Genomic DNA, 19154 nt, shown 5'->3' on the forward strand with positions numbered 1-19154 from the left:
TGTCTTGAACTCAAGAACATTTTGTAGAAACGAAAAGGCCTGTAGCTGCATTTAAAAGTAATGAGTGAAATACTATCGGCTCGGTGTACCTGCTAAGATGTTCAACTAAGCACGAATACGTCGTTCAGGACTTGATTAATCGGGTTCATCACATGTTCTAAGCTTCAGGACGTTTTGAAGACTTTTTTATTTAAAACTCGATCAATTTATGTCTTATGATTATTTGAACATATATCTCAGCTTAGGACATTTTGTTTGTAGACATATTTCCTGATACATTCGAGGATATGTACTACAGAACAGTTTGGACAGCCTAGAACATCCGCAAAAAGCATTTCATCGATTTTCCAGTTATATCAGATCGCCAGATAACAATGTAATCCTTCGCCCACAAACCCGCATCTTGTCACTTTTTATATCGATGAGGGGATTTCGGTGAAAAGAATCCTCTCTTGTTAGTTACGGCTTTATTACCGCTAGTGCTTGAAATATTATAAACACAACATTTGACCAAAAACTAACCCAAGTTATTTTATTTTAAAAGCTAAATCTCTAAAAAAAGGATTGAATTTTCTTGTTGATAAAAACGGAATAATTTTGTTGACGAAATCGGAACGTGATAAAATCGGAGCGTGACAAAATCGGAACGTTATAAAATCGGAACATATCTGTAATAGGCCTTTTAAGATTTTTCTACAGAAACATCAACGGATATCCTGGAAAGACGAGCTAGGTGGCTTCTTTCTTATAAACAGGAGGTCATGGATTCAATTCCAGACTCATCCCTGTCCTACTTTGTATTTCTATCATAGTTCTATCTGTGTTTCACGTTCTACAAAAACGATTCCTACTGTTATAACCTTGCACACTGACCTCCCGTGACATTTACGAGAGGCCCAACTAACCATCTTCCCCTTTTGAAAGAAATCTTGAAGTAAAACTAAATAAAAAGTTTTTTGGTTTTTTCCTTTCGTTTTAAGTTTTGATATGTAAATTATTAGCAAATTATTAGCAAAAAATTTTTTGCCGAAGAGTATGTCAAACTTCTAAATCGATTCATAGATTATTTCATCAAAAGAACTAGAAAGATCTATTAATAATACAGTGAACTCTCCCTAACTCGATATTCTGTAACTCGATATTTTCCCATACTCGATGAAATTCAAAGTCCCTTGAATTTAGCATACTGCACTCCCTTCGTAAGTCGATATCTCCCTTACTCGATGTTCTCTAAGTCGAAGTAATTCTCCAAAGCGTTTTCACCTCGCTAACTCGATGTTGTCAGAAATAGTACATGCACGATATAGTTAGAATTTAGAAGTGAAAAGTGATAAGTGAGAAGTGAGAAATGAGAAATGAGAAGTTAGAAGTGAGAAATGAGAATTGAGAAGGGAAAAGTTAGAAGTGAGAAATTCTTAGTGAGAAGTGGAAAGTGAGAAGTGAGAAATGAGAAGTGTGAAGTAAGAAGTGAAAAGTTAGAATTTAGAAGTGAAATGTGATAAATGAGAAATGAGAAGACAGAAGTGAGATTTACGAAGTTATAAGTGGGAAGTGAAAGTGAAAAATGAAAGGTGAGAAATGTGAATTGAGAAAGATGTGCGAAGTGAAAAGTGAGAAACCAACGACAATGAGAGAAGTGAGAGAAGTGAGGGCAATGAGAAGTGAGAAGTTTGAAGCGAACAGTGAGAAGTGAAAAGTAAGAAGGGAAAAATGAGAAGTGAAAAGCTAGAAATGAAAAATGATGAGTGAGAAATGATATGTGCGAACTGAGAGGTGAAAAATAAATAAATAGGAGTTAAAAGTGCATAGTGAGTGATAGTAAAAGGGATGTGAGAAGCGAGATGTGTGAAGACAGAAGTAATAAGTAAGTAACGAAAAGTACAAAGTGAAAAATGAGGAGTGAGAAGTAAGCTGTGAGAATGGATTACTTCTCCATTCTCACAGCTTACTAGAAGTGAGAAGTAAAGACCGAGGAACAAGAATGCGAAACGAGATTCTTTCTTTTTCCTTCTTACATGTCTTCCTTCTCCTGTCTTATATCTCTCCACTCACTTCTCACTACTCAACATCTCGCTTCTCATCTCATAATTATCATTTCTCCTTCTTACTCCTAGCTTCTGTTTATCTCACTACTCACATCCTTCTTCTCATTTCGTAACTATCACATTTCACGTCTCACCACTTTCTTCTCATTTCTCATTTCACACATGTTACTGCACACATCTCACTACTCAATACTCATTTCCGTTTCTCAGTACTCACATCTTACTACTCTGTACTCATATCGAATATCTCATTTTTCACTTCTCAATTCTCGCTGGTCACCATTCACTTCGAGCATCCCACTTCTCACTTCACTTAATAAGGAAACAAATTTTAACTGTTCGGCTAAACGGCATTCGGCCAAATGTAAATGTGTTCCCTATCTCGATGGTCCCTTCAATATCGAGTAAGGTAGAGTTCATTGTATTCCAAAAATATCTCGTTGTATTTTGTCCTAAATTAAATACTTTTTTCAATACTTTAGTGGAAATGAACATTTTGTTGGGATTTAATATTCAAAACTGATATCTTTTCATACTCACCGAATTTAATTTTAGAATCCAATCTATACACAAAAGCTCAAAATTTCAAGGTCTTAATATAATGCTCAAATCCACTTTTCTAAAAATTTCCATTTCACATCATTATTTGATTTCAAGATCCTAATAATTGCATTACATTTTAAAGCTGTTTTCAACTATTTTTTTTAACGTTTGTTGGTCTGCTTGCTCCGAAAGTTTTCTTATTTTTTACGTCTTCTGTCGGAATCTTGTTTTTCAACATCGGAGTCTTTCGCGTTCCGGATGTTATTATACTCGCTCCTGAAACTTTGTTTTACAAACCTTGGAGTCCTTGGCTTTCTGAATTTGTTTTAACCTGCGATAATTGTTCCTGAAACATTTATTTAAATTTCGGAGTCCTGTTACCACTGGATACTTATAATCGCCCATTCTCCGGCTCAAAAACACTCCCCTATAGTGTGTGACAAAATTAGTGTCAGAAAAGTTCTTAAAGTGAATTATATTTTGTCAATGAGGCCAGAAACAATTTTCACCAAATCCATGACAAACACCCGTTTGAATATAACGATAATTAGCAAATTGACTGCCAGTGAGCCCTGACGAAGATCCCATCCCTGGATCGAAACGTCGGCGATGAAATAATGTCAACGCTATTATTCATGACTGACAGCCAATCCGAAAATCGAACTACAAAATTCACAGTCGTAATCCAACCACAATTTAGTGGATTTTTTTTTTTCTTAAAACTTTTTATTAGTTAATCATTTCTAAAATATTGCTAACTACAACTCTAATATGTATGTGAAGCAAATACATCATTGGTAATAAGAAGCAATGTATGCGGTATGACATCTTAACGTGAGTTATCGATTTAACAGATGTTAAGAAACTTTTTGAAATATTTACTGAATATTTCCTTATTGTTCCACCTTAGTTCACGGATATTTTTTGGAACGAGAACAGGCTCGGTTTTTATAGGGAACAGTATTGTATGCCATTGCTTCAGCAACGAGAAATAGTGCCGCACTCTTTTTGTGATTTTTTAGGGTTATACCGTTATACAAAATTTCTTCTAGTTCTCCTAATTTCACATTCAACCTTTTATCTACTATGTTTTTGATCCAATTCCACACTATCCCGGATTGAGTGCACTTCTTAATTCTATGAATAGTTGTGTCCGGTTTGTTGCATATTTCACAAAGATTGTTGTCTACTCTGTTTGTATAATTAAACATTTTTACTCTGTTTGGTATAACATCATTGAAAATAAGGTACAACATCGACTTGGTCCTTGAACTTAAAAAGGGTTGATTAATATTCTCCCAAATATATTCCCACCAAAAATGGGGGAACTTCACTTGAACTTTTGGTTTGATTTCCATTTCATCTATGAGATAATTGTATAAATTCCTATTAGTGCCCACGCACGCATTACTGAATAGTTTTTTGCATCATCAGTCCATTTTTTACAATTTATTGACAGGCGACTCAGTTGCTATTCTTCGCTAAAAAGTGCATAATCTTTCTCCCGGAATCAAAAGTACATTTCTTATGAATAATGCTCTACACTGTCTCTCTGAGTCGATTAACTTCAAACCCCCTTTGTAATAGTCGAGGTATAATTGATCCCTATTTACCTTGAAGAAATACGAACTCCACAGGAAATAGCCTGTTTTCTTTTTTAGTTGACCTAGATGCGATTTTTTCGGTGGTAGAATGTGTGAGACATACCATAGTTTCGATAGTAGATAGGTATTGAAGATAAAGACCCTTTCAAATAAATTTAGATTTCTAGCGCTATGAATCTGACATGCAGCAGTAAAAGTATGTAGCAACGTATCAAAATTTGATTTGATCATATTTTTGCAATTATCCTTAATTATTATTCCTAAGACTTTCAATTCATGGTTTTCTTGAATTATGAGTTGTGCGGGCTTACAATTATTGTATCGCGGAAATCCTGGGTTTTTAATTTTAATATTGATTGCTGCTAGTAATGAGAATTCTGTTACAATAGACATAACTAAGTCAAATTCAAGATCATTTCTAATTATTAATGTCAGATCATCGGCGTAGGCCATTATTTTCAAGAGTTTTCCGTCTATCATTATTCCCATCGTTGAGTCATATAATTGCCGGATCAGTGGCTCCACGTATAGTGAGAATAACAGCATCGATAATGGACAGCCTTGTCGTACCGAACGGTGTATTTTGAACGAAGGTGTCAAAAACCCATTCACCAATACCCGCGATGACGCGTTGGAATATAGCTTTCGGATGAAACAGTACAGTTCTTATTTTATCCAGATTCTGTGTACAAGATTTCCCTTCCAAGCCAGCAGTTTGACCTTCTCCGATCAACAGGTCCATACACACCTTCAGCCTTGTTGTACATATTTTTGCTAGAATTTTATAATCGGTGTTAAGAAGACTTATTGGCCGATAATTCTGTAGATCATTGCGATTGCCTGATTTGAAAATCAGAACAATTATGCCGTTAGAAAAATTTTCCTGCATAGGTAGGTATTGAACCGTCCAAGAATCCGTTGAATAAATGTAGAAGATCCAGCTTCAGTAGCTCAAAGTGCCTTTCGTAGAACTCATATGTCAGACCGTCCGGCCCCGGTGATTTCTTTCTGGTTGCGTTCTTTATTGTAGCCAGTAACTCCTCTTCTTGTATCGGGGTTGTTAGGGTGATTCCTTGTTGGTGTGTAAGGGATTTCCGGATGTGATTCAGAGCTGCATAAGCTGACCTATGTTGATTTTGTGGTTTGCAGAATTGCTTTTCGAAGTGATCATAAACTACTTGTTTGGTGCTGTTACCATCCGGGCTGACAATTTTCAGTATTGATGAGCTTAGACCACTCTTAACTATTAGAGATACCTGGTATATACTTAACTTTTCGCTCTCGAGCATCGTAGAAGGTTGCACCTTGCTACGCAGACTAGACAATCGTTGCTCTTCGATTCCAACAATCGCTGACTTCACGGAGTTCATATTTTCCTGTACGCCTATGCCGCTAGACTGCTGCTGCATCAAATCCATGAGTTGTTTGTAATGACCTTCCTTCTTCATCGAGTTGGTTTGGTTGAGTTTGAAAGCTTTGGATTTATAGAAATTCTTTGGCTTGTTTTTAAAGTCATAGGACCACCACTCTGAAAAGTTGTCCGTATGCTTACGTCGTTGCTTCATCTCTGTGTAGATTTTAGAGAAATCTTCTGCTGTATTGTCATCCGCTAGCAGAACTCCATTTATTTTCCAATATCCTCTTCCCATTAATGGAGCTACACCCTGACTACTTATATTGACGGTAAGAATAATTGCGTGATGATCAGAAAAGGAGACAGGCATTGTGCTGTAATTTTTAGCTTGGTACGCGAAATCTTTGTCACAATAGAACCTATCTAATCTGGAGTCAGAATTGTTTCTCAAGAAGGTGTAGTCCCGCTTCTTGGTCCCATGATCCTCGAGCTTGAAAAGATTGACCAGGTTTCGTAGTCCTTTGCAGTAGGGTTTGTTTTTCCTTTGCAGTCTACCCCATCCAGTATACAATTGAAGTCACCGCCTATCAGAATATGTTGACCTTTGCTCAAATGAGGGAGATGAGATTCTGAAAAGATCATCTCTTTCAGCATTGTTTTGCGATCCTGAATGTCCATAGACGTTTATTATATTCAGACCATCAATCACAACTGAAGTAAGGGGCCAGTGGGACACATCATTATTTGCTCAAAAGACAAAGTTTTTCGCACAAGAATAGCTGTGCCAATGTTTACATCACTGCGGTTGACGATAGCGAGATGTGAAGAGATGAAGCAGAAATTGTCAAAAGCAACTTCTTGTAACAACAGTATGTCTATGTCGTTGTGTACTATAAATTCCTTTAGCAGATTCTTTTTGGCTTCTGTTGTTATCGCGTTCATATTGACAGAGCATATCTTTCTGCTATAATACATGGTTACTTGTATGCAATATCGCATGGACTAATCGAGATCGAGACATCAAGTGACGGACAGCTGTCATCGTTGTTTGACATCATATGCCAAAATCGGCTAACCGTGTCACTACCACTATTCGGAAGCAGTGTCAGCATTTACCACACTCACCTTCTTTGTACTTCGCGATCGAGAACGGTTTTCCTGTTGTCTTCTGGGTTGTGACCCACTGGATCTGCCATCATTACAAGCTGTGGCCGCAATAGTTTCCAGTGGATTCGGCTTCGCTCCATCCTCGCCGCAACGCTTCTGCTTTCGAGACCTTCGGTTCCGCTCAATGGTAACAAAGTTCTCTGCACCATCGTCTGAGCTAGATTTGCTGCTTGTTGTGAGGGGCCTTTTATTTGACCGATCTAACCCACCTTCAATCACTCCCTCAGCCGATTCGAGGTCGGATTCTGTGAAAATAGCTTTTGCATTGGATGTGACGTCAGCCTCCGCTTCCTCCAACACTTCGATGATCATGTCCTCTTCTTCTAGAGTTGTTTGCGGGACACTTTCGTCTCTAGAAGAGACCAGTTTCACCATTGACAGCTGTAGCTCTTCGCTGCTTTTGGACGATGATGCCATTCCGATCACGGCACCGGCGTATGTCTTCTTCGTGTTTTCCTGTTTGTCTCCTGTAGGCATTGACTCGTTGATAACAGCACATGTTGTATTCCTTCGTTTGTTCTGGGGGCAATTCACTTTCAGATGCCCTTCCTCCTTGCATAAAAAGCACCGTTGTTTCAGCCCTTCGTAGTAGACTCTTCCCCGACGATGCACAACGTAAATAGTCGACGGAACTTCCTTCTTGATGTCCATATATACCTCGGACTCCGGTGAAAAGATCTAACTCGAGCTCCGCTGGGAACTTCTCGCGAACCATCCGCTTGATTGTGCCGTATTTGCCGAGGACTAGGTCATTCGGATTTCTGTTGTAGTTCCATTGGAATACTGGAACGTATGCAACTCCGGGTTCTGCAATAACGCCTCTTTCATGGCTGCTTCTGTTTTGAACTTGATGCAAACAACTCGCTCATCAGAGATTTTGTAGCTGGATTCCATACTTCGCTTGTCTGCATCGAATTATTTAACAAAAAGTGCATTCTCTACCAGGGTGGGCCCTGCAGCAGTTTCTGGGAACTGGAAGCCCAGCGTATTCTTAATGATTCCGTTCGACATCACTATTTTACACCTCGTATAGCTAGGTAGCCGAAATGGGCCAACTAGGTAGCCGTGAGAGAAATTGTTAGATATAGATCTATTACCGCAGAGGATAAACAAAAAACGTCTTTTCGCTATGAGATCTGATCGTTTACTGGAAAGTATTAAATTCGACTTATTTTTATTTCGTTAATTCTTTTCCAAATTTCTTCGAAAATTTCTTCAGAAATTCCTTCGCAAATTCTGCTAGAATTCCTCCAGAAAATCCTTTAAGTAGTTCTTCGTAAGTTCCTTTGGATTTTTTTGAATTCCTGCAGAAAGCCCTTCGGAAACTTCTTTTAGAATACATACGGAAATTGTTTCACGAAAACCTTCAGAAATTCCTTTAAGAGAATTTCTTTTGTGGATAACTTAATGAATTTCTTAGGAAACTGCTTCGAGAATTTTTGTGGAAATTGGATTTAGAACTTCTTCAACTTTTTTTTTAAAGTGGTTGCATTAGACAATAGTTTTAAAAATTTTTTTTGGAAAAAACCTTCAGTAATTGCTTAAGGAATCCCTTCCAAAACTCTAGGAAGAAATTCTTGGAATTTCTCTTAGGAATTACTGCAAAATTTCATCCAGGAATTCTTTCTAAAATTCCATGAGGAATTCCTTCTGACATTCCACCGGTAGAATCTTTAAGACCTTCGGATATTCCTCTAGAAACTCCAGTGATTATAAAAATTTACGGAAAATCAGTTTTTTCTCTTATCTATTGTGATGTACATAACTTAATTTCAGTGAAAATATTCAATTTGGTCGGTCACGTACCCTTTTTTTAAGTTAGTTGAATTTGTTCATTGTAAGATTTTCCTTTTTCAATGAGTTATTTCATTAACTTGCTTTGATAGCACCAAGTTCGGCTCAATCGGTCATCGGGGAACAAAGTTGTCAAAGTAGGGCTTTTTGTATGCAAAATGGCCTCCGCTGCTATAATTCTGTACAAAGTGCATGTCTAACTATGTGCTTTATGGCAGTTCTGAACACAGGTGTATGTATCTGATAAAACAAATTAAAAATTAAATTATGCCTTTAAAGCCTTATCGCAGATTATATTGAGCCAAATGTGATTTTCCCAAAACAGGCAAATCAATATTTATTTGAATAAATTATTATGAATAATTTGTGTCTTCCAAACAACGAAAGAATCTGATTCCCTTTGTTTGAACTGTCAAATCGATTGAAAGTAACTGAAATTCGATAAGGCACACACATCAAGCGAAAGAGATAAGGCTGTACGTCGCGTGTGTGTCCAAATTAATTCGATCATCTGCGTCTCCACTTCTTCATCCCTGACGTTCCTACTCTGGGATTGCGTTGATTTATCCTTTATTTTTTACGAAAAGACTAAAGTTTCAACTACAGGTCTATGAGTGGCATATTCATAATTTTCCTAAACGTAAAAATATACGTCCCAATTTCCAGTGCCCAATCGATAACATAACTAGAGTTATCGAAATCGTTTAGCAACATTGCGTTTCGACCGGACCGAAAAGGCATTTATGCTAATCGCGTCAAATAAATGGCAGGTCTGCGTCTCCACATTTCGGCCGCCCGGGGCCAACGAACGCCAGACGTGTTGTTGTGTGGCTAAATAGGATGACCCGCACCACATTCCGTTCAAAATTCATATTGATCAAAAATGCGGCTCGCCAGACCAGGACCAGGAAGATATCCCCGAATAGCTGCGGAAAAAATCGACTTAAACATGGAAATTGGAAGAATATAGACAACTTCGGGGTTCGAACACACAGTGCAGGAGTTTCACAATCGCCAGCATACGCCAGAATTTCGGGAAAAGACCTGCAACTCGCCCGCTGGAAAAAGGAAACATAATAATAAATAACAGCTGAAATCGTTTAAAATGATTATATGGGATGGAAATGCAGTTTAATCCATCGTTTTGGATCGGTTGCGGAGAGGGTGGAGGCGAAACGTCCGACGGGGAGAAGATAAGGATTTCGATGTATTAGCCATGCATGCGTCGAAATCATCGTTCCTCCGCTGCTGGAACGTCGTTTGGAAGAAAAGTGGAAAAGTATGTTTGGATTGAACGAACGCACAGCCGCGGTTGCTGGTGTGGGCACTAATCGATTGAGCCTTGCAGTTGGGGGGCAAATCAACCGACAAGGAATGCTAATTGTTTAATTGCATTTAACATTCTTGGAATGTTTTTTGTTGGTGAGATATGCATTCGCAATATTTGTTATTGGCTTTTTGAAGAAGCATTATTTCAATGTTGAGAGTTGTTTAAGAAATGTAATCAACGTTCTGAGATATCAACCAGGCGTAGTACAACAAATTTACTTTAGTTGGTAGTTAGTTACTGTGATTGATTTTTTATTTCAATCCACTTCTAGATTGTAAGGAAGAGAAATTCGTTAAAATCGTAAAAAAAAAATGATATTGAATATGTTAGCTTCAATCGCAACAATTATCGTCACCCTTTAGTTAGCATTCCCCACATGTAAATGTGGGCAAATAATCTCCCAGCTCAGCTTGAATAATTTAGCTTCAACCTCAATTAATCGACGATTTGTGTGTTACAGATATCTCACGGCTGGACAAGTCACCCCTACTGGCCAATGGATACAACGCTCCCCCGACGCACTTGAATCACATTCCGTTCATGCAAATGAATCCTCATCCCGGCGGCGCCCACCCGCTGATGAGCCCCGGTGTGAACCCGCACGGAATCCCACGGCCCGATGGGTCAATTATCAAGGGACAGAACATCCCCGGAATGGAGGCTATTGCGAGGTGAGAATGAAACCCTTTCCCCCTATCGACAATTTGCGACAGAATTTTCACTCCATAAATTTGTGCTCCGTCCGATTCAATTCACAGAGCTGCGTATGAGGACATCGTCAAGCATTTGGAACGATTACGCGAAGAGCGGGGTGATGACAGGACCGCCGGTCTCGATCAAAAGCCGCGAGATCTCAGTTCCCAAAACGGTTCGTAATTCGATTCGCTTCATTCGATCTTTCACTAATCGCTTCTCCTGCAGCTCCTCCGCCAGATTCGCCGAACGGTGCCAGCCCGGTGCTAAATTTGTCTAAATCCGGCGGTGATCAGGCCAGTGGTGGCGCCCCCAGTGAGCGAAGCAATCAAAACTCACCCGAACCCTCGGTGCACGAGGAGGACGAAAACATCAGCGAAGCCAACATATCGGACACGGAGGAGCCCAACGAGAAGGAAGAAGGTAGGTGTGCGATGCACGCGAACACGAAAGGTCAATGATCATCTCGCGCGCTCGTCTCCGCGACTGTGTGATCCCTTTCTTTGCCCCAACCAGGAAGGGCAGCGACATTATAGAATGCGTGTCATTATTATCGTGTTTTGCCAAACGACTGACTGCACTTTCCTTTTCTATATTTTCTTTTTTTTTTCTACCTTTATGACACGACAGACATTAGCGACTGCGAGAGGGACATCTCGTCACCTGTTCCGGCGACCGTTCCGGTTTCGCAGGACATGGACAGCCGGCAGCAGGCGCTCAACTATTCGAGCTTGGCGGCGACGGCAGCGGCGGTGGCTGTTGGCAACGTACCGACGGCACAGGATCCAACCCTCTCGTCGACGGAGACCCTGCTGCGGAACATTCAGGGCTTGCTGAAGGTGGCGGCCGACAATGCGCGGCAGCAGGAACGGCAGACGAGCTACGAGAAGGGTGAGTGTTGTCAACTTGGTGGAGTTTACAGAGCACGATAATGGGGACATGTGTTGAATGGTGGCTGATAGAGAAAAAACACGTTTTAGTACATACCGGTCCGGCTTGGCCGAAGCACTTAAACTTCTATACTATGCGACACACTTTAAGAATTGGAATAAATTCGCTTCATTTTTTAGGCATGTTGGTAGCTGGTTGGGATTCCTAAAAAAATACACGTACACAACAAGTCAAGAGTAAGAGTTCGTATGAGTGTTTCAAATTTTACTATTCGATCACTATATCGACAGATGAATTCGTCTATTTCAATCTCAAATGTTTCGGAATAGATGGTCTTCAGCAGAATCTCGAGACACATGGATCTTTTCTTTTCACATACAAATCAAATTGAACACTAGTACTACATTTTATCATCTACAAAAAAGATTTATCTGTTGTTATTGCAAAGTTTCAGAATTTTATTCTGAACCAACAATCGTTACTCCCTATTTCGATATTACAGGCCCTTTTCTACAATGGATGCTAAACTATTTTATACAAACAATCACAATGAATACGAAATTAGGGAGCTTACCCGAACAATGTTTAAAATCAAATTGATATAAAAATTTGCTGTTGAGAAGTCAATTATTTTGATTACTCCAGTTGCTCTCGTTTTGTATGGATTAACATGAGATCATGAGATTCTTAATTTGACATCAAAATGAGTATTTTATTAGATTGTTCTTATAAGCATTCATAATATCGAAAGCATATTTTGTTTGCAGGTTGCTTTTAATCATCGTAAATAACTCACATTAGATAATCGACAGCATATTTCGATGTAAAGCTGCTATCATTATGATAAGCATATTGAAGAAAGCATATTGAGAACATATTTCGATATCATTTTTCATTAAATAATAATTAACTTAAAATTTTGTTTTCAACATAATCTCAACAGCAGAGCTCAGTATTATTTTTTTCTCATTTTGTTAGGAGCATTCAGGTGTTAAATATGTTAAATTGTCAAAACGGATCGAAAATAAAGAAATCAAACATTTAGGCCAAAAGTCTACGCAAAAGGTACCCGTCATCTTCTTCTACTTCATTGACATTACATCCCCCACTGGGACATTGTCGCCTCGCAGTTTAGTGTTCATTAAGCACTTCCACAGTTATCAACTGCGAGGTTTCTAAGCCAAGTTACCATTTCTGCATTCGTATATCATGAGACTAACACGATGATACTTTTATGCCAAGGAAAGTCGAAACTATTTTCAATCCGAAAATTGTCTAGACCGGCTCCGGTAATCGAACCCAGCCACACTCAGCATGGTCTTGCTCTGTAGCCGCGCATCTTACCGCACGGCTATGGAGGTACCCGTCGCATTCATTCGAATTTCCAAAGGGAATTCATTCGAACTCCGAATAGAAAATTCATTTGAATTCCCAAAGGGAAATTCATTCCAATTTCCTAAAGAATCGAATTTTCAAAAGAAAATCATTCGAATTTTCAAAAGAAATTCATTCGAATTTTCAAATGAAATTCATTCCAAATTTCCAAAGCAAATTCATTAGAATTTCCAAGGGGAAATTTATTCGAATTTCCAAAGAGAAATTCATTCGCATATCCAAAAGGAAATTCCACAGGAAATTCATTCGAATTTCCAAAGAAAATTCATTCGAGTTTCCAAAGAAAATTCATTCGAGTTTCCAAAGGAAATTCATTCGAATTTCCAAAGGAAATTCATTCGAATTTCCAAAGGAAATTCATTCGAATTTCCAAAGGAAATTCATTCGAATTTCCCAAGGAAATTCGTTCGAATTTCCCAAGGAAATTCATTCGAATTTCCCAAGGAAATTCATTCGAATTTCCCAAGGAAATACATTCGAATTTCCAAAGGAAATTCATTCAATTTCAAGGAAATTCATTCAATTTCCCAAGGAAATTCATTCGAATTTCCCAGGAAATTCATTCGAATTTCCCAAGGAAATTCATTCAATTTCAAGGAAATTCATTCGAATTTCCCAAGGAAATTCATTCGAATTTCCCAAGGAAATTCATTCGAATTTCCCAAGGAAATTTATTCGAATTTCCCAAGGAAATTCTTTCGAATTTCCCAAGGAAATTCTTTCGAATTTCCCAAGGAAATTCATTCGAATTTCCCAAGGAAATTAATTCGAATTTCCCAAGGAAATTAATTCGAATTTCCCAAGGAAATTAATTCGAATTTCCCAAGGAAATTAATTCGAATTTCCCAAGGAAATTAATTCGAATTTCCCAAGGAAATTAATTCGAATTTCCCAAGGAAATTAATTCGAATTTCCCAAGGAAATTAATTCAATTTCCCAAGGAAATTAATTCAATTTCCCAAGGAAATTAATTCGAATTTCCCAAGGAAATTCATTCGAATTTCCAAGGAAATTCATTCAATTTCCCAATGAAATTCATTCGAATTTCCCAAGGAAATTCATTCAATTTCCCAAGGAAATTCATTCAATTTCCCAAGGAAATTCATTCGAATTTCCCAAGGAAATTCATTCAATTTCCCAAGGAAATTCATTCGAATTTCCCAAGGAAATTCATTCAATTTCAAGGAAATTCATTCAATTTCCCAATGAAATTCATTCAATTTCCCAAGGAAATTCATTCAATTTCCCAAGGAAATTCATTCGAATTTCCCAAGGAAATTCATTCGAATTTCAAAATTTCCAAAGGAAGTTCATCCAATTTCCAAAAAAAAATTCATCCAAATTTCCCCGAAAAAAATATCCGAGCTTCTACAGGTAACTGATACGAATTTCCAAGCAAAATTCATCCAATTTTATTTTTTAAATTCTTCCGAATTCTAGCGCCAAATTCATCTGAATTTTCAAAAGAAAGTCATCTAAAGTTTCAGAAAAGGACCATTCTCTTTTCCGCGGGAAACTTATCCTTATTTGCAACAGTAATTCATCCTTGTTTCCTTGGAAATTTTATTCGGAATTGGCACGGCAATTTACTTTTAATCCAGAAGCAACTCTTTTTTAATCTAATTTCATTTCCCAAAGTGTGTTAAGCAACTTTATTAAGTTTCAACTTCAGATTGATTGCTCTTCTTAACCATAAAATCAAATAACTAAATCAAGGTTATGGGAACACCACTTGCTTGAATTTTGCTTCCTCCTACGAAACGAAGTTGTCATCAGATCAATAAACGATCCACTTACGACCCATAATCTTTCCAACGCCCAAACCTATTGGTTTTAGCAGGAATCAATCATCGGCAAACAGTGCGGTGGAAGCTGATCGATTCCTAAAACCGATCGATCGACCATTCTGGCCCAATCTAGAATCACCACATGCCAAAATCACAGTCAAACATAATCGAAAAATGCTCTAAATGATAGGTTAATCGAACTAAACATTGCTTTTATGGAATAGAGGGTCCCTTTTAAGCATAATTATTATGCATTCCTTCCCCGTATTTTTGGGGGTCTCCCCTGCCCATGAACCGCGTTTCGTCCAGCCCGCTCCGGCACCGCACTGCAATGTTGCAGTTTTCCGACGATTGTCCGTCTGTCTGCTGATGATCATCGCCAAAACGACGCATTCCAGCCCGGCCGGGCGGTGTGGTGCGCGAATTGAAACCGAGAAATGATTGCCGAAAAGTGCAAGCGACGAACCCGATCAGTCCGTCAAGACTCAACAAGTCACTCACTCACAGAATCGGACCGTCGCGTCGTTTCGGCTGCGAAAGTGAAACGGCGAGAGCGATCGAATGAGGAAAAGAAGAAGAAAAACTCGCACAAAAATCGATAAAAATTATCTTTAATTATGGACCCATAAAGTGAAAACGTTTATCTACGTTTATATTAATTCATTTTTTGCTGTCTCTTTCGCGCGTTGGATCTTGTTCCTGACGAGTTGGCGAGATCCTGCGGTTAGATAGCGAGCGAGTTCACTCGCAGAAACATTTCCTCATCCCGTCGCGTTGCGCGGTGGCCGACGACTAAACGAAATGGGATAATTGACATGGTTTGATAGTCTAATAGGAAACAGTTTTAAAGACATGAGTCATGAACAAAAGTGATTTGATTCCTTTGTATATGCTCATTAATGTATGATAAATCAAAGAGTTAATTTTTGTTCGAAGATTTTTGGCATAATTGATGCCGCCGATATCTCGTTTGAAGCCTCGCCACTGTGCTCGTTTATGGCTCTGGGGGTGCCACTCGATGATGCGACGCAGATGGATGGATTGCTCGGTCGGCTCAATTTTTCTGCTTAGTTTTTATTAAATACTGTCAGATCCGATCCAAAGCCAGAGTCGATCCGAGAATGGGTGAAACAGATGATAAAAAAAAAATCAAAATAAAAATATAGCCACTCAATTTAACACGCTTGGAGCAATATTGAACGAATTTTCTGTTCGGTCGGAGAAAAATGAATCGAAATTGTTGTAATCGAACGAGAAAAAAAAGAACTGGACCGAAATGGAATATTCAACTATATATCACGGCCGCGCAGCCGGCCGTCTGGATTTGGAGTTGATTTGGGGGTGCTGTTTTGTACATTTAATTTTTTGTCGGTTTCGAATAAGGGAGCGTCCACAAATTACGTAACGCTTTGAGGGGGGAGGGGGGGTTGGCCAAAGTGTGACGATCCATACAAAATTTTTAGACGTTTCATACAAAAAGTGTGACATAGGGGGGAGGGGGAGTTGAAAATGCCCAATTTTTGCGTTACGTAATTAATGGATCTTCCCTAATACATAGCTGGAGGAAAATGTAGATCTCGGCATTAGCACTGAGAAGACGCTGCGTATTAGACGGAGGTGGATGGTGTCTGTCTGGAATCGGATCATATGTGATGTAGTTTTTCGTCAATTTGCCTCGGGATGATTAGACACAAAAAGCAAATCTTCATGATGGTGTCCGTTGGTGGGAGGGACGCAAGTAATTTCCATTTTTAAGGTGGTGGATTTTGATTGGACAGAGCCAGAGAAACGATCATGTTGTTTTTAGAAGATGCTGCTTGCATTAAAAAATATGGCTACAAAATTAGCCTTTTTCAAGACAAAATGAAGATAGCTTGATTAGTAGTAAATTGTGGTAATGAAATGAAATTGAAGATAACTTTTTACGAATTACATTATTTTACACAGGGAACTATGTTGTAGGAATGACAACGCTTATGTGACTTCGATTTATGGTGAATAGAACCTAAAATAAACTTGAGATTTTGATTCTCTGAATAACGACTTCAAAACTATTTAGCAATAACACTGACAAGCACTTCTGGAAGGACAAGGTTACTGGAAGGACTACATTTTTAGCAGGTCTCTCTTAAATTCATTAGGAAGATCCCCCATAAGTTCCCCAACTTTGGTGGAAGCTAATCATATTTCAACAGTTATATACCTTCGATATCAAAATTAGTTGAGAATAAAACTTTGAAGTCTATACTAGAGGTGTGCGCTGCCGCTGACAGTCTTTGCATCGACGCGCCGCCGTTTAAAACTTGCCACGCCGCTGATCTATAATTTTCCACGCCGATTGAAATTTGAAGAAGTTCGCAGAATTTTCAGAGGAAATTCCAAAGGTTCAGGCACCAATGATTTTTTTTTTGAAAATTCTATACAATTTCTTGTTGAAATTTCGAAAAACTCTCCGGAATGATTTCCCGTTGAAATCAAAACAAAAATCTCGTTGAAATTGAATTTTGAACGGAAAAGAATTGCTCGACAGAAAGCCATTTGGCCGCCCAGTCAACACAAGATCGTATATGATGTCACATAAGATGTTAAAGTGGAGGCCATATAGGTACTTCCCCATCTAATATGTGCGTATATTGTCTCCACTTTAACATCTTATATTGCATCATATACGATTTTGTGTTGACTTGGCGAAGACCTCAAGGCTGGTAGTTGTTTGGTTGAATAGACAATCTAGCCAGATAGTTGTTCGGTTGGTCGAATATGCCATTTGACCGAAATGGTCGTTTGGCAGAAAGCGCTTTTTGGCACTAAATGGACAGTCGGCCGAAAGTGTCGTTCGGTTGAATTGGTCCTTCTGGATATTTTCTATATAATAACGGAAGAATCTTTTGAAAAATCTGATAATCTAACCCAGATTTTTTTAAGGGTTTTCTATAACATTATTTTACACGGGAACTACTTTGAACATTTGAGAATTCTTTGGAATTTCCAAGAGGAGCTCTTTGGATTTCCTAAGTAAAATTATTTGAAATTTCTACAGGAAAATATTCGGAAAATCCGCGGAAAGTTCATGCTGAGTATTCCTCGAAATTTACACAGAAAATCCTTCATGATTATAGGAGCCTGTCAGTGTTATGAAAAACTCAAAATCTCAAAACTCATGGACGATTCAAATCAAGCGTGAGTTGAAATGCATCCAACTCGGTACTAAAAAACCCAACTTAATTCACCGAGTAGTGATACTGCCTTTCTCGCATCTAGCCAAAACACCAACCTTATATGTTGCTAATATGGTTCGATGTACCATTTTCTTTATAACTTTTGAACGCATCAGTCAATCGTTATCAAATTCAATAGTGAGTAGGCTTTGTCCCCTGTCGAATGAAACTTGTTGCGAGAAAATCGGTTGAGGATTACTATATGAAAAGTTGACTAATGTTTTTCTTTGCTTTTGTGCACACACATACACACACATACACACACATACACACATGCATACACACGGACAGACGGACATTTGCTCAGCTCGTCAAGCTGAGTCGATTGGTATGTAACACTATGGGTCTCCGAGGCTCCGAGGTTTTCGTAGTGAAATGATAGCCTTTCGGTACAACTTTGTTGTACGAGAAAGGCAAAAACTCATGACGTAGGTTTTCTTTTGCTCTCCTTCATTAAAATTGATTTTTGTTTGGCAAATGAGTGAAATGATGCAATTTGGCATGAATGATGCCTTTCCTTGAAATTCGCAAACGAGGACTCGATGATTGAGATTTGTGAATGATTTTACCAACATTGGAGCTTGTGACTGGTAGGAGGGATGCTTTAACATTGAATTTCTTAATCTAGATTAATTAGGACGACTAGTTTGACATAGCCAACGTTGAAACAGAAAAGTCTTTGGAATAACCGCGAGAGACTTTCTGGAATTTTCACGAGAAATTCTTCAAAGTTTCCGCGGAGGATTGTTCAAAATGTAGATTTCAACAACAAAATATAAAAAATTTCTTTGGATTTCAACAGGAAATACTTTGTATTGTCCATAAGAAATTCTTGGAAAATTCCATTGGTTAACTCTCTGGAATTTTTCCATTTGGCCGAAAAAGCCGTTTGCTCTAAAAGGTCGTCTGGCTGATGAAGTCATTAGGCCGAAAATACCGTTTGGCCAATTGGCCGAAAATTTCATTTGACCTACGGCTGAATGTCAATTACTTAACGGATAATATGGCCACTCGTTTAGCAAAATGGCCTTTTATCAAATGACCATTGAACAAAATTCCGTAACTTCACTCGATACTGGCCTTCAAGCCAAAAGTCATCTAGCCAAATTTCATTTAGCTGAGCCAAACTAAACGTTTGTCTGTAACTGTTATCAGATCGAAAACGGTTTTACTGAAAGTGTAGTTTTGCCGAAAGCAACATACAGCAACATATTTGACCGAAAAAGATGTCTGCCCTAATAGGTCACTTGACTGAAAACACCGTTCGACTGAAAAGTGGTTTGACCGAATAGATCATTTTTTAACCAAAAATGCAATTTGGTAAAAATGGTCA

General features: G+C 38.5%; 1 protein-coding gene across 12 annotated transcripts in view; it reads left to right on the forward strand.

Annotated features, from left to right (window-relative positions):
* Positions 1–19154, forward strand: part of LOC134213826 (dachshund homolog 2) — a 136258-nt gene that overhangs the window by 78705 nt on the left and 38399 nt on the right. For all 12 annotated transcript variants that reach the window (XM_062693191.1, XM_062693197.1, XM_062693193.1 and 9 more), the window contains 4 exons: positions 10298–10508; positions 10596–10705; positions 10759–10953; positions 11161–11421. In XM_062693191.1, the coding sequence (XP_062549175.1) occupies positions 10298–10508; positions 10596–10705; positions 10759–10953; positions 11161–11421 (777 nt within the window). The remainder of the gene's footprint in view (positions 1–10297; positions 10509–10595; positions 10706–10758; positions 10954–11160; positions 11422–19154) is intronic.

Source organism: Armigeres subalbatus, chromosome 2, assembly GCF_024139115.2.
Source record: "Armigeres subalbatus isolate Guangzhou_Male chromosome 2, GZ_Asu_2, whole genome shotgun sequence".
Lineage (NCBI taxonomy): Eukaryota > Metazoa > Arthropoda > Insecta > Diptera > Culicidae > Armigeres > Armigeres subalbatus.